Consider the following 16,185-nt stretch of genomic DNA (forward strand, 5'->3'; position numbering starts at 1 on the left):
CACCACATCAACACGTGTCACACTATGACATCAGATTTCTTCAATGCTGGTTTATCTTTAGTATGTGAAACGGGAAACATAATCCAACTCAATCCATAATAGTTTCCAGTCTGTAACTGCGTTTTAAAGCAGCAAGGGTCGTCTCCTCCTCCCAAATCCATTCAGAAAAATAAGACGGTATGGACTTTATGCTTCCAAAAGCAGCACCTGGAATGATCAGAGATACAACTAGAGAGGTTTAAGGTGGCAGGCAGCTTTGTTCCCGGTTTGAGGAGGTTTTCACATGTTAATGTTCCTGAAGAAGGGAGCTGAGGATTAAGTACTCCGGGAGGGCAGTGCGGGAGAGCAAACAAGTGTAGACCCAAGAAGCCTTTCTAGCGGACTAAGGCGGGGCATATACTCTTGCTCTCCCATTCAACTTTTTAGGTGTCACGTTGTTAAGAAAAGGTACGTTCCAGGTAGAAAGGCTAAGGAACTACCGCTCTGTTTACTCGTGAGGGTGTCAATCCAGGAGGCGGAGGGCAGACACTCTAACTCTCCGCCAGCCGGGATCAGAGTCCAGCGGCCGACGCGCCGAGGCCTGAGCAACAGGAGAGCTGAGCGGCTGCTACGCCGGCCCCACGACCCGCGGGAACTCCCGCCCCTAAGTCGGCCCGCCCGCGCTCCGTTGCTGCCCCTGGCGGGATCCCGGCCCCGCCAAGCCGATAACCGGGCCCGGAGCACTAGGGGCCACGTTGGAGAAGCCGGAGCCGGCACAGGCCGGAAGGGGGCGAAGGGGGCACTGGCGGGGGAGGGGCGCAGGGTCAGCCCCCGGCGGTGGCCGCGACCTCTCGGCTCCAGGCCCGCCGCCCCAGAACCCGGGGCAGGAAGCGTCCCCTCCCCGACTCGGTGCTCGAAAGCCCCGGGGCAGCGGGAGAAGCGGCCCGGCCGGCCCGCGTAGACCTGCCCCGAGCACCCCTCACCTCCTGGTTGAAGGCGTTGACGGCGTCCATGTTCGCGTTGCGGCGGCGGCTGCTCCGGGCCCGCCGGTCACATAGACCTCGCGCCGCGGCAAAGCAGGGCCGGGAGCCGGCAGGGCCCGGGCGTGGGGGAGAGGAAGACGGGAGGCGACGAGCGGCGGAGGCCGAGGCCGGGCAGGAAGGGGCTGCGGCCGAGGCGGCGAGGCTGGGCCGGTCGAGCTCGGGCAGAGGCGGCGGGCCCCCGCTCAGTCCCGTGCGCCGGAGGAGGGAAGGGAGGCGGCGGCAGCGCGGGGCTCCAACATGTCCGTTTGGCGGTGGCGGCTGCGCTCTGCGTCGCGCTGACACGGTCCCCCGCGCCCTCACGCACTGGCCCACACTGGCCCGGCCGGCTAGCGGGCGGGCCTCTCTGTCTCTCTCCTCTCTTTCGCCAGCAGGATGGCGGCAGCGACCGGAGTGCACGCCGCGCGGAGCACCCTGGGACAGCTCGGGCCTCCGAGAGCTTCCTGCGCACGGCCCCGCCCCGCTCGCGCTCGGCCCCGCCCCCGCCCCGCCCTTGCCGCGCGCCGAGCCGCCAGCGCGTGACGGCACCGCCCCGCGCGCTTTCCCGCCGGTGGTGGCCGCGCAGAGTGCAGATCTCCTGGGCTCGGGTTCCGGACGAGGGCTCCCGGGGTGCCATTGCGCCCAGGCTGGACGACGCCCCGCTGCTGCGACGAACAAAGCGCGGAGGGTGAGCGTCTGCCGTCCCCGAAGCTCCCGGCTGCGACCTCGTCCGGGCAGCCCCGCGCCCGCCCAACTGCGTGGGTTAGGGCTGTGCGCTCGCGAGGACACCGTGCGGACCTGGCCGAAGTCCTGAGCAGCCTCCAGACCCCTCACGCTGATGTCCCCAAACCCGGTTGTTACCGTTCTCGGCAGAACTGCTGCCCTGATTCACTTTCCTTGAGTTCTCACTGCCTGCCGCGGCGCTGCGACCGCTGTCGATCGGGTGTGTGAAAATGAAAGTTTTTCTGCTGCAGAAACCTCACTTTTTTTGGAGAGGGCAGGCACTTGAGAGCACGATTATTGAAGCAAGAGGGCCTCACCCTGACTCGTCACCCTGAAAGTTCGGGAACACTTCCCGGAGAAAATGGCGAGCAAACGAAAAGGAGGGACCCCCCTGGGCCATGCGCATTGTACCATCCCCTCTCCTCGGGAGGGCAGCCCGCTGGAACTTAGGGAAAGCAACTGGCGCCACCGACAGCAGCCCCTAACAGTTAGGATTTTGTTGCTATGGGGGTCGTTTAAGCGTAGGTTGGTGTCGTGCAAAGTGTTACCCAGGTGTGAAAAAAAGTGTAGTCAGGGACACGCGGCTTCAGGCTGTGGGGAGGATGAGGCCGAAGATCGCAGGCAGTGTAGGAAGGACTAAGGAAGTGGGAAGGGACAGAATGGTGTTCCGGAGGGGTGCTGTCAAGGAAGATGCACAGTGCTTCTTGAAGGGCGTGAGTGGTGGGTTTGAGGGAGTGAGTAATGGTTAACACTTGTAGGTCACCTTACGTGTGCCAGGGTCTGCAAGACAGGCGAGTCCGTTATTTCATCTCTGTGCCAAGCTTCTGCGTCAGTGCCTGTCAACAGTGCCCTCCATCACAGTGGAGAGAGTGAAGCCTAGTAGAGGTAATTACCAAAGTCACAGGGCTGGATGGTTATCTTTGGGGGTTCGAGCCATTTGAGCTGCCCCTGGGAGAGTAGGTGAGGGTTTCTGGAGAGTAGGTGAGGGTTTCTGGAGTCCAGAAAAATGGCTGAGAGGAGGTAGGTACCTGGAACAGTTCTTCGTAGCTGGAAGGAGCTGATAGACAAGAAACAGAGGTGTTTAAGAACAACAAGTTGGGAGCAAAAACAAACAACAAAAAAAACCCAAATCTCTGGAGAGTGAGGTTGAAGTCCAGCAGGGAAAGGGTTGGGAAATATCTCAGGAGGATAGCTGTGGCTGACAAGATTTAACAGTAAATTTCAAGAGCCTCAAGAGAGGATTCTGAGTGTATTTATTCCCTCATACGAGAAGCAATAAGACAGTGGTGGCACACACCTGGAGGCAGAGCCAGATGGGTCTCTGAGTTCAAGGCCAGCTTAGTCTACAGAGTTCTAACCCATGGCTACACAGAGAAACCCTGGTTTAAAAAAACCTAAACGGTGGATGGCTCTAGTTAAGAACACTGCTTGCTCAATTCCCAGCACCCACATGGCATCTCACAACTTCCTGTAACTCAAGGGATCTGACACCCTCAGACATGCAGTCAGATCATCAATGTACATAAAATAAAAAATATTTTTAAAACCCTAGATAATAAATAATCTGCTTTAGTGGCTCTGTCATTTACTCTGAGCTAACCTCTACTCACTATATATGTGCACTTTCTGTCCCACACTGAACCCAATAAATACACCTAATTATTACCTATCAATTAACAAACCATTAGGATGTGCTGGGGGTGTTGGTTTAATATCAGAAGCTTATCTTACACCGTGGCTAGGGTGTTGAGGGCAAAAGCCCAATTAATACACATCACAGAAGTGGGGGCCAGGTAAGGTTACAAGTTGTGAGGATGTCAGGGGCACTGGATGAGGGGAGAGTTTGTATGAGGGTGAAGGAAGTGTGCTCACTTAGCTGCTGAAGGAAAACACCCTGTACTAATCCATTTTATTCTTTAAAATATATATATATTGTAATTTACTTTATTATTATTAATGTTTATTATTATTAGTTACATTTTATTAACTCTGTATCCTGCTCCCTCATTCCCTCCCAATCCCACCCTCCCTCCCTCAGCTCCATCCTGCCCCTTTCCAAGTCCACTGATGGGGGGGACCTCCTCCCCATTCCTCCGATCCTGTTTTATCAGGTATCTTCAGGACTGGCTGCAAAGTTCTCCTCTGTGGCCTAGCAGGACTGCTCCTCCCTTGGGGGGTGGGGAGGTCAAAGAGCCTGCCATTGAGTTCCTGTCAGAGATAGTCCCTGTTCCCCTTACTATGGGAAACCAATTGGTTATTGAGCTACCACGAGCTTTGTCCGAGCAAAGGTTCTAGGTTATATCCATACATGGTCCTTGGTTGGAGAAACAGTTTCAGAAAAAAACCCTGTGCCCAGATATATTTGGTCCTTGTGGGGCTCTTATCCTTTCCACGTCATACTAACTCCCCTTCTGCCGAAGGTTTGGTCATGAGTCTTAGTATCTTTAAGTTTGGTTTGAGTGTATGTGAGTACAGGTTCACTCATGCCCTGGCGTGCATGTTTGTGGCAATTCGAGGACAATTGTTAGAGTTCTCTCCATCCTAGGTTAATTCCTAAGGATTGAACTCAATATAACATTAAAGTAGTGTCATCTTGCCAGTCTTTTTTTTTTTTTTTTTTTTTTTTATCCCTGTAACAGGATCTCATCCATTCCAGGGTGGCCTCAGACTTGATAGGTAGTTGTCCTGCTGCCACCTCCCACATGCAACACCACAAGTGATTTGCTTGGTTGGCTGGTTTGGTTTTTCAGGGCAGGGCTTCTCTGTGTAACAGATCCTGGCTGTCCTGGAACTCTCTCTGTAGACCAGGCTGGCCTCAAACTCACATAGATCCGATTGCCTCTGCCTCCCCAGTGCTGGGGTCAAAGGTGTGTGCCACAGAGCCCAGCTAATTTCTTGTAGAGGAATTTTAATTCAGAACATGGCTGCTCTGGCAAGAGATCTCATCCAAAGACCTTCTAGGTCTGTGTGATCTGGCTGGAATAGACACACCTTTAGTTGGGAGACAGAGGCAAGCAGATCTGTGAGTTCAAGGCCAGCCTCGTATAATGCTGTTTCAGGTAAAGAACAGCTTAGGTCCAGCCATGGTGGTACATGCCTTTAATCCCAGAACTCAGGAGACAGAGGAATGCAGATCTCTGAGTTCCAGGCAGTTTGGCAGAATCAGTGCGGCAGAACTGTGTGGCAGTTCAGTTCATGGAATTCAGAGGCTATTTTTACAGGGAGAGTTTAACAGAGATAGGTTGAAGAGAGAACAAGTTAGACACAGGTGAAGATAGAATGAGAAGGAGCCAGATTAGAACAGATTGTTAGAGGCCAAACAGAGCTATTCAATGATAAACTGAGAGAAGCCAGTTTGAATCAGTTACCTTGAAGGGGAGTTTGAGCCAGAACAGCTGAATTTAACCAGCCAGGGAGAGTTCAGAAAGAACTAGAAATGGTGAGCTTATTCAGCAGTAAGTCTCAGGATGAAAACATGCCTAGGTTAGATTGTATAGAGGCTAGAGGCTTCCAGAACTAGGTTAGCAGATGGAGGCAGCAAGCCTCTAAGATGGCAAATCAAGCAAATAAAGGTTACTTTACCATATTGTTGTGATTGATATTTGACAAGAAACAATATTGTTTGGTTTGGTTTGGTTTTCAAGACAGTTTCTCTGTAGCCCTGGCTGTCCTGGACCTCATTCTGTAGAGCAGGCTGGCCTTGGACTCAGAGATCCACCTGTGTCTGCCTCCTGAGTGCTGGGGCTAAAGGCATGCAGCACCACTGCCTGGCTGAAAAGAAGCAGCTTAACTGAGAAAGGATTTATTTCGGCTTAGAGCAGTGGCTCTCAACCTTCCAAATGCTGCAACCCTTTAATACAGTCCTTCCTGTTGTGGTGATCCCCAGCCATAAAATTATTTTTGGTGCTACTTCATAACTAGTTTTGCTACTGTTGTGAATGATAATGTGATATCTGTGTTTTCTGATAGTCTCAGGTGACCCTGTGAAAGGGTCATTGCTGCCCCCTCCCATCTAAGGGGTTGAGACTCACAGGCTGAGAACCACTGGCTTAGAGGCTAAAAGGGCTGTGGTCGATCATGGAGGGAAAGGTACAACAATATGAGGCTCCACGGTAGTGAGAGGGCAGCTTGAACACCTCGCTTTCTTCATCTAGGAAAAAGGGCCGGACTCTTCAGTAATCCACTTCCTCCAGCGTTTTGGAAGCAGTGCCACCAGCTGAGGATACATGCGAGACATTTACTCTGTGTGATCTGGAGCATGATCTACAGAAACCGTAAGGACGTTTGATCTTGAATGAGCGAATGTATTAAGTATAAAACTAGCCAAACTTAAAAAAAAAAAAAAGGAGAAAAGAAATAGCAGCAAGGTAGACAGACAGACATAATCAAATCAGATACTTAAAACATCATCAGACACTGAATGTCCAGCTTGAGTTACAGTTAAGCTTTCTCTCGGGGTGACCTTCCCATAGCTGAACTTCCGGCTTCTTTTTCCATTGCAGGCATTTTTATATCATGGGATAAGCACTAGTAATCTCTGTTGGAAATGTTTTTGCCCTCCCTGTTACAGAGTTAGGTCCCAGTCCATGCCCAGATGAGGACTGGAAGGACACTTGAGACAGACATGTTCTGGTCTGAAATGGGCATGGGGATCCTGTTTTCAGAGCCAGATTCCCAGTGAGCTCAAGTAGAGCATGGCAGTTGACCAATGTGTTGTACATCATTGTATATCTGTTTATACAACAGATGTCAGGTTTTATTTTCAAGCTTACCTATTGCCTTCCACCACTTCATGTCACCTCTCTCACTTGAATGTCCTCCGAATTTTCTAAATCCATTTGCTTCTATGAGAGCTGTCACCCATAGGACAACTAAGACTGCATTGGAAAATTCAGAACTTAGTGGATCTCCAGACTTCTATCCTTGCCTTTCTAGACATCCATTATCTGGCAAATGTTAGCTAAGACCTCACAATAAAACGCAAATCTTATCAGTCCTTGAACACATTTGGGGACTAACAAAGCTGGGCCTCTACGCTTACCTAAAGCTCCTCCTGCTCCTCCCTCCATTTGGTGTAGCTGATGATAGCCACGGATAACTTTCTGTGATTCAGGATGTGTTGAACACCTACTCTCCTTGTTACAAGCGGTTTCCAGGAAAGCCTCCTCGCACTCCTCTTAGCCAGTCTCAAGATCTCCCCCACATTTCTGTATGTCCAGGATAGCACCTGTCACCTTGCATTGCTCTTATCTATGCCTAATACTACATACCCCTGCCTTCTCTCTACCTCTGTGTTAGTTACTTTTCTCCTACTGTACTGCAAGACACAACCTGAGAAAAGACAAGAGTATTTTGCTGTACAGTATGGTCCAATGCGGCAGGGAAAACATGGTGGTTGAAATGGGTTGGTCCATGGCAGAGGGAGCCAGGAAGCCAAAGGCGTGGGCAGGGACAGGCTAGACTGCTGTCCTCAGCATTCCCCTTCCCAGGACTAGAGCCTACCTCCCAAATGTTTTACAACCAGCTGGCACCAAAAGTTCAAACACGAGCCTTCAGGAAGCTTAACTGTAAAATTGTAACTACCTCTTTCTGTGATGTCAGAAGACCCTAAAATAGGCTCACAATAAAAGATTCTTCCTCTTCAACCAACAGGATTATTTCATCTTTGACATAAATGATATCAGTCTGGCTAAGGAATTATGGAAATTTGAGCTGGACTCCCACGGGACTTAGGGGAGATGACAAGCTCAGCTTTGGTGTTTTCAGGAGTCAATGTATTGCAGCTGTTGGGCAGTGTCGTAGCTACTGGGTGGGAGAATGGCAGTTCAGACAAGCGTTGTCACCATCTATTGATATTTCAGTGTGTAAGGGACAAGATTTGATTTTAAAGATCCATGTGTTTGAGGTGGTTAACTTAGGAGGGTTGTTTGGTTTTATGTTGGCTGTTTGGGAGGTTTAAACAAGGGCTCTAGAGATGTGTGCTATGGGCCAGACCTTAGGTGCCTCAGCTGCAATTTCTAGCATTTCTTTGTGCTGAAGAAAGGGGTACCTCTGCAGCCATTTGCATAGCCACTGCTGTATTTCCATCTCACTCTCCAGGCAGACCAGGTAAATCTTCCATTAGCACATTTTGAGGCAAATGACAAAATCTCACAACAGCTGTGCTTTGTGGCCAGACCTTGCAGCAGTAGGAATGCACCCTACTTAAAGAAGTGGCAAGAGGATCATAAATACACGTGAATGATAAAAATCAGCAGAGCACTGCAATCCCTTGCAAACTTGCCTTCTTTTTTGACGCACAGATTTATGCAGATTCATTTGTTCATAATGTAGGAGTGAAATGGGAAGTGTAGAAAGCCATTGTAAAAAAGCTTGCATTTTTGAAAAGAGTAAACAGAATCAATATTCAGAGGACAAAGAGCATGGATGAGAGCTGTTTTCTGGTCAGTTCTGCGCCCTTGGCATGTTGACTCATTTTGGTGAAAGGGATGCTGACTGCAGTCACAGGTGTGGCCAGAAAACATCTCACTCCCCAAAGGCTCAAGAAACTATTTTTAGACAAAGAATGGAAAGCAAATGGTTCTTTCTAATGTTTCATTCCAGATGGGCCCCACCTGACTTCTTTTGTGCCAGCTTCTGTCTTCAAAATATTTTTGTTTGTTTGTTTTTTGAGACAGGGTTTCTCTGTGTAGCCCTGGCTGTTCTCGACTCTCTTTGTAGACCAGGCTAGGGTCAAACTCACAGAGCTCCAGCTGCCGCTGCCTCCCCAGCGCTGGGATTAAAGGGTGTGCCACCACACCCGGCTTGTATCCAAGAGCTTTAAACTGCTATTGCCCAGACTAGGAGGTGTAGGAAAGAGCCAAGACTTTCAAGAAGGGAGCACTCAGTGGTACAAACAGTTGGGATCTTAGGGAAGTTTTGTTTTCTTAGCTTTTCAAAAATGTACAGAAGCCTTACACAAGGCATGTAGTATGCATGTGTGTGTGTCTGTATATGTTTGTTCATGTGTGTATGTCACAGCATGCAACGGAGGTTAGAAGACAATTTTGTGGAGTTAATCCTCTCCTGAGTTCCAGGGTTCAAATTCAAGCCTTTACCCACTGAGCCATTTCACTGGCCCCATGATACAAGGTTTACACGGAATCCTAGTGCTATCTGGGTCTAAGTCCTGACATGCAGTCTGTCGCCCCAGCAGACATGCACATGCCTACTAGGAAAAAGAGAAAGAAGGAAAGAAAATGATGACTGAAAGGTAGGTGGGTCTAAAGGCAGTTACATTTGAACAAAAAAAACCCAAATAAATGCAGCCCCTCAGTATCTACAGCAGATTGATTCTAGGATTCCCCAAGTGTAACAGAATCTGAGGTTACTTTACATGCATGGTATTTGCATGCAGCCTAATGTAATGTCAATACCTTGCAAGTAGTTGTTATCTAAATTGTTGTTGGAATAATGAGAAGAAAATGCCTGTTACCTGTTCCATACATATGTATTTTTTCAAATATTTCTGAATGGTTGGTTGAACCTCAAAATATAGAGGGCTGACTGTAGAGAAACGGTTGTATAAGCAGCCAAAATGAAGTTGCATTGTTTTTACGAACACACATGCCACCTGCTGAACCGCCACTCAACACTTGCTGCTAATATTGCCTGACAATTCTAGTATTCCTGTCTTTGTTTTTGAAAGTCCAAGCACAGCAAAAGCAGCCCTCTATCTACTGACCTACGTCTCCAGCCTAAGCCCAACATGTTTTTAAACCCTTCTGCGTCACCCTTGACTGATGATGCTAATACACCAACAGTTACAACATGTGACAAGGCAAAGTCATGTAGGTTTGCAAGGGAAGCACTTCATAGCTTTCCCCAACTTTGAGATAATACACGCAAGTGGTCAGACTAGGAAGGGAAGCCTCCGAATGGAAGGAGACACATATTGAAAGAGGTTTGGAAAAAGTGATTGCTTGTCCCTGGTTCCCACTCCTCTGTTGTTGGGCTATGAGGCCAGGAGTTGCTGTGGTTGGATATGAACTGTTCGTGATTGGCACGAGGTTAAAGTCTCGGCCCCACTTGGCAGTACTACTTTGGACCCTGTGCCTCCACCATCCCATTTTAGGCAGTGCTTTGTATTGAACCTGGGGCTTGCAGCACACTGGGTCCCCTACTCACCGAGTTACCGCTGCAGCCCCTAGAGGCACAGTGTGAGAAGGTGGGGCCTTGCTGGAGGAAGTGGGCCACCGAGAGAGTGTGGTCAGGCCTATATTTTGTCCTGGCCACTTCCCGTCTCTTTGCTTCATGGCTGTCATGAGTGAGTAGCTCGGCTCCACAGTGCGCTGTCAACCATGATGAAACCCTGCTCCATCACTGGCCGACTGGAGGGGCTGAACAACCATGTTCGAAACTTCTGAAACCACGAGGCAAAATCAACCCTTCTTCTCTTTAAGTTGGTTCTCTCAGGTATTTGTCACAGCCACGAAAGAACTAACCAACACAGGAATGTAGGGCTTCTTCTAAGCCAAGGCTCAGCTTTAATTTGGTGACAGTTTCTATGAGGACAGCTTTCTTTCTTTTTCTTTCTTCTTTCCTTTTTTTGAGACAGGGTTTCTCTGTATAACAGCTCTGGCTGTCCTGGAACTCACTTTGTAGACCAGGATGGCCTTGAACTCACAGAGATCTACCTGGCTCTGCCTTCCAAATGCTGGGATTAAAGGTATGTACCATTTTACCTGCAAGGACAGTTTTTTTTTTTGTTTGTTTTGTTTTTGTTTGTTTGTTTTTTGGGGGGGTTGTTTTGCTTTTTTGGATTTTTGAGACAGGGTTTCTCTGTATAGTTCTGGCTGACCTGGAACTCAATCTATAGACCAGACTGGCCTTGAACTCAGAGATCCACCTGCCTCTTCCTCCTGAATGCTGCCATCAAAGGCAAACGCCACAGTGCCCAGCCTAGGACATAGACATGCTAATGTACCTATGTATTGTTTATGACTGCTTCTAAACTACAGTGGCAGAGTTGAGACAAAGACTCAACGCAGAGTGCCTGAAATACATACTATCTGACTTTTTTTACAAAAGTTTGCCAACTTCTGTTCTGACCTTATACATACGATGTTTGGGGTCGCTAGGAAAGTTCCGAGATGTAACCCCCGTAGGTGGTAGATAAAGTGAGATTCACGGGCTAGCAAAGCTGGACAGTGAAGTGACCCCTCAAAGGGACCTCCTACTTGTAATATGCTTAGATTTAAAGATGCTCAAGACTCAAAGTGCCAAACACAGTCTTTTCTGGCAACAGGATCAATGCTGTGATATTGGGATCTAGGATGCATAGAGGAGTGATCTGAGTGTTTGCTGAGGCCCACTCAGGCCTAGGTGGTTGGCTGGTACTGTGAAGTCCTTTCATTTGAAGTTAATGGCCACCTGGAGGCTGGGGTTGACCACTAAGAGCCCTGGGTTAAGTTAAAGAAGGACTCCAGAAGGCACATCCCGTGATGTCAAGGCATGTAGAAGGAGGAAAGGGCCCAGAAAACCCACAGAGCTCTCAAAGCAGCCATGATGGAGTGAGTTCTTGCCACTAGCAACCCAGAGACACAGCAAGAAGCCAGCAGCCAAGAGAGCTGACCTAGACCCGTACCCCTTTCCAACCCTCTCCCGATCCACCCTGGTCAGTTTGCATCAGCCACTGGCAAACTGGGAGAGACGTAGCTGGGAGAGGATGGGGCACAGGGCTGCGGCTCTCCACCCCAGTGTAGACTCCCAGGCAAAAGTTGGGGAAAGGAGATATCGCACTGTTGAACTGGCTTTCTGACATGCTAGCTGATAACCTGAAGATATTCGTGATTTATTGTGACTCATTTGTCACCTAGGAGTGAGTAGAAAGCACTGAGTGGTGATGGCGTTTCATCAAGACTCAAGAAAAGACTGCGTCCACTGAAGAGAGCTTAGAGGGTGAGGGCAAACACAGAAGATTCACTCGTGCTATGACTCATGCTTACTCTACCGGATCCAATAATGAATATTCAGTAGGCACTCACACACACCACATGTCACACCACACACTTTTCATAAAACGACACCTCCCAACGAGCCTATGATAAGCTACTGTCATGGAAAGGAAGTCAAGATGGGTGTCAGCCCAGAACCCAGGGAGTGGTTGAGATGAGATCTAACCAAACCCCAAACTCCCAAACACTGTTTTTGTCCCTCTGCATTCCCAGAGGGACGGACCAGGCCCATGGATGCTCAGGCCACTTGTATGACATAGCTCAGTGTTCATGTATAACCTAGGACTTCCTCCTCTGAACTCTAAATCACCTGTAGGCTGACTCTAATCCCCACTCCACGTCAGTGCTGTGGAAGTAGGTGCCACGACGTGTTGCAGGGGGAAGGACAGGTGACAAGAAGTGAGAAAAGCCTTCACATCCTCAGCACAGATGCAGTGTCTCAAATTTAATTTAAATTGATTAATTCCATAGGGAGAGGGTCTGCAGAAGCCGTGGTCTGCATGAGGAGGCCAGGGGACGGTGTTTTGGGTACATTAGTGCTTTCCCTCCACCCTGTTGCAAAGGCAGGATTTCTCTTGTTGTGCTTCATGGGTAGCACAGTTCTCACCAATTTCCCTGCCTCCGTCTCCTGTCTCACCACGGGGGTGCTGGGATTGCAGATGTGCACCACTGGATCCAGCTGTTTACTTGGGGTCCGGGCTGACCATTAGGCTGGCATGGCAAGTGTCTTTACCTGTTGAGCCATCTCCTTGACCCTAGATGGTTATTCCCACCCCCCCAAAAAAATATAGAGCCTCCATATGTATCTATCTGGTCTGGAACTCACTATGTAGACCAAACTGGACTTGGACTCACATAGGTTTGCCTGTCTCTGCCTTCTAAGTGCTGGAATTAAATGTGTACACTACTGTGATGGGCCCCAGATGCAATTTTTAAAAAGCATTTTAAAAATTTTATGTATGCTCGTGTTCTGCCTCCCTGTGTGTTAGATCCCCTGGAACTGGAATTGCAGACAGTTGTGAACTGCCATGTGGGTCCTGGGACTTGAACCCCAGATCCTTTGGAAAAGCAGCCAGTGCTCTTAACCACTGAGGCATCTTTCCATCACCTAAGACAAATATTTTTAACCAGCCATTGGTTGTCCTATGGCTGCAGAACACACAGATACAGAACTACTCTTGTTATATGCCTGTGGCCTAGCAACCTGAAAGGTGGTGCTTCAAAGATTGGATATTTTTTCTTTTTCTTTTTACTTTTTATTTGTTTGTTTGTTTTTGTTTTTCCAGACAGGATTTCTCCATGTAACAGACCTGGCTGTCCTGGATACTCACTGTAGACCAGGCTGGCCTTGAACTCACAGAGATCCCCCTGCCTCTGCCTCCTGAGTGCTGAGTGCTGGGATTAGAGGTATGCAGCATTGTGCCTGGCCAAGACTGGATATTTCCCTATCACACCCTGGTTGGTGGGAGTCTTGTCAGGCTTCCTGGCATCAGCAGGCTTATAAGTGCTAAGTGGTACAGTCTTCTGCACTGAAGCCTGGACCAGCTGTGGACCTTCTGTTCTCCAGACTGGTAAGTCACATCTCAGTCAGACAGCACACCCAGATGCATTCCACCTGCCTGAAAGCTGATGCAGGCTCACACCCACTGCACTGTTCTCCAGGAGGACCTGCATGGCAGGGCAACTTCAGAGAGAGAGAATTGGACAGTTCTCTGACCTCCTCTTTAAACCTTCTGTAGCTCTCTGAGATATGTCCTCTACTCTTTGGTATGAGCTTGTTTCACAAACAAGTGTCTGTCACTTCAGCTCTTTGGAGTCCTATGATCCAGGTTTGCATCAGAGTGCTAACTTAACACTGAAGATGGAAAAAAATCCATCATTATCCCAAGCAAGCGAAACAAACAAACATTCTTCTGGGGTTTTCTCAGTATTGAAGTGGAGAAACAAAACAAAGCAAGTCTTTGGGGGATTGTGCATACATGGAAGTGTTGGGGACTCTGTATGTACTGTTGTCAGGTGCAGCCAGGTGGAGCAACAGGTCTGATTACATTTGTAACACGCTGTTGTTCCTCACGACCCATCTGATTGCATTCAGAAACCGAACTGGAGAGTTTAACCGAAAGTGTTATCGCCACTGCCCTGCATCACTCGGGTCTCAGACACTCTTGTAGAGAAGTGCGTGGCTGTGATGTACCATTCCGAATGCCTAGAGCTCCTTGAGATAACATTTGAGAAATGGCCCACTGTGGCTCTTAATCACTCCAGAAAGTTGAGAGACATTGTGGGGATTGGCTGCCTTTGCTACGAATGAATTCCACGTATGCCCTCAGAAGCTGGGGAGATGAACATAGATTCAGGAGATCTTTGAGTCCCATGAAGACAAATGATAGTTAAAACTCAATTTACCCTACTGGCCACAAATGCTTTCTGTGATCAAGGCTAGCATTCTTAATTCACAAGAAATAGCATCAGTACTAGGTCCACTTTCCAACAATTCTCCAAAGATCTAGGCGCACACTTTTTCTGGTCCATTGGCAGTAGCTGTTTTGAAAAGGATCATGATGAAGATTTATACTATCCACTTTGATCTTTTTCTTTTTTCTTTTTCACTTTAATCTTATTATGGCATCCTTCCTTCATTCAAGAGACTCTAGGGTTTTGACCTCCTAATTCAGGTTTGGGATTAAAAATCTCTCTCCCAGGGCTGGAGAGATGGCTCAGACTTTAAGAGCACTGTCTGCTCTTGCAGAGGTCCTGAGTTCAATTCCCAGCAACCACTTGGTGGCTCACAACAATCTATAAAGGGATCTGATGCACTCTTCTGCCATGTAGGCAAATGTGAACAAATAGAGTGCTCATATGTATAAATAAATAAATCTTTAAAAAAAAACTTTCATAAAAAAAAAAAAAAAAACCCTCTCTCCCAGCTGGGACTGGTGGCACACGCCTGGAATCCCAGCACTCTGAGAGGCAGAGGCAGGCAGATCTCTGTCAGTTCGAGGCCATCCTGGTCTACAAAGTGAGTCTAAGACAGAGAAACCCTGTTTCAAAAAACCAAACCAAACAAACAAGCAAACAAACAAAACCACAGAACTCTCTTTCGGTGCTCAAGACTGTATATATTTGTGGTGGCTTGAAGGTCCCCTCCTCCTCCCCGTAGATTCATGTGTTTGAGTGCTTGGCCCCTATGCAGCAGCTCTATTAGGAGGTGTGGCCTTGTTGGAGGAAGTGTGTCACTTTGGGGGCGGGCTTTGAGGTCTCATGTGCTCAGGCTCTGCCCAGTGTGGAATCCAGTCCCTTTCTGCTGTGGATTAAAATGTAGAACTCTCGGCTCCTCCAGTGGTGAGGCCTGCTCCTTTTGGGTAACATAACTATAGCCATTTCTATTTCAGGCCCAACAGCCATATCATCTGAGCTTGTTGCTGATATAGGGAAAAGCTGTCTGTACAAGATCAGGTTGACTGAAAACTATGTTTATGCTCAGCCTACTCTGTGGCCTTGCTACTCCTAGAAATTCTCCAGCCATAAGCCCAGCTGGCCCTATCTATAAACTCTACTTGGGACCAATCAAATTAAAGATCAGCTAGCAAAAATAACTTGAATCAGAGTTGACTACCCTGTTCACCTCCCCCCCCCCACCATTTGAGCTAATTGCAGTTGTTACTTTTATAAGTTAAGTCTGAAAGACAGTCAGTGTCACAGTTTGGCTCCCGAGTCCGCTCTATGACCATGGTCAGTCTCAGGGTGTTGTATTCAACAAACCATCCATATCTAATTCAGATCATTGCCTGAATGGTTTGCTCAGCTTCCTCTGGACCCTGATACCAGCACCATGTCTACCTACACACTGCCAGGTTTCCCACCAAGGTGATAATGGACTGAACCTCTGGAATCGTAAGACATCAATTTCTTTCTTTCTTTCTTTCTTTCTTTCTTTCTTTCTTTCTCTCTCTCTCTTTCTTTTTTTTGTTTGTTTGGGTTTTTTTTGAGACAGGGTTTCTCTGTGTAGCCTTGGCTCTCCTGGACTTGCTTTGTAGACCAGGCTGGTCTTGAACTCACAGCCTTCTGCCTACCTCTCCCTCCCTGACTGCTGTGATTATAGATGTGACCCATGTGCCCAGTGTTGCCATACCAATCTTAAGGAGAGGTGTGGTAATATTCTTTTTTAAAATTTATTTTTATGTTCATTGGTGTTTTGCCTCTCTGTATGTCTGCATGAGTGTGTCAGGAACTGGAGTTACAGACAGTTGTGAGCTGGGAATTGAACCTGGGTCTTCTGGAAGAGCTACCAGTGCTCTTAACCAGAGACATCTCTCCAGCCCTGTGGTAATATTCTTATGAGTCTAATTTGGCAGTTTTGTCTCCCTCTCACTACTAGTTCTCTGTTACTTTAGGTAACCTTCTTAGCCTCTTCACACCTTCCTCTTCTTTTCTCTAAGATGGGAATTGCATTTTTGTTTTTGTGCGAT

General features: G+C 48.1%; 2 protein-coding genes across 6 annotated transcripts in view; one reads left to right on the plus strand and one right to left on the minus strand.

The window, feature by feature from the left end:
* Positions 1-1,091, minus strand: part of Scaf4 (SR-related CTD associated factor 4) — a 56,188-nt gene extending 55,097 nt beyond the window's left edge. For all 4 annotated transcript variants that reach the window (XM_021660894.2, XM_021660892.2, XM_021660893.2 and 1 more), the window contains exon 1: positions 963-1,091. In XM_021660894.2, coding sequence (XP_021516569.1) covers positions 963-992 — 30 coding nt within the window. In that variant the 5' untranslated portion in view covers positions 993-1,091. The remainder of the gene's footprint in view (positions 1-962) is intronic.
* The window catches only part of LOC132648601 (Wilms tumor protein 1-interacting protein-like), a 30,866-nt gene continuing 15,671 nt past the window's right edge, over positions 991-16,185 (plus strand). The window contains exons 1-2 of one of the 2 annotated variants that reach the window (XM_060370709.1): positions 991-1,686; positions 5,876-5,995. In XM_060370709.1, the coding sequence (XP_060226692.1) occupies positions 991-1,686; positions 5,876-5,941 (762 nt within the window). In that variant the 3' untranslated portion in view covers positions 5,942-5,995. Of the gene's footprint in view, positions 1,942-5,875; positions 5,996-16,185 lie in introns of both variants that reach the window. The other variant, XM_060370708.1, reaches the window with a different exon arrangement.

Source organism: Meriones unguiculatus, chromosome 17 (genome assembly GCF_030254825.1).
Source record: "Meriones unguiculatus strain TT.TT164.6M chromosome 17, Bangor_MerUng_6.1, whole genome shotgun sequence".
Taxonomy (NCBI): Eukaryota; Metazoa; Chordata; class Mammalia; order Rodentia; family Muridae; genus Meriones; species Meriones unguiculatus.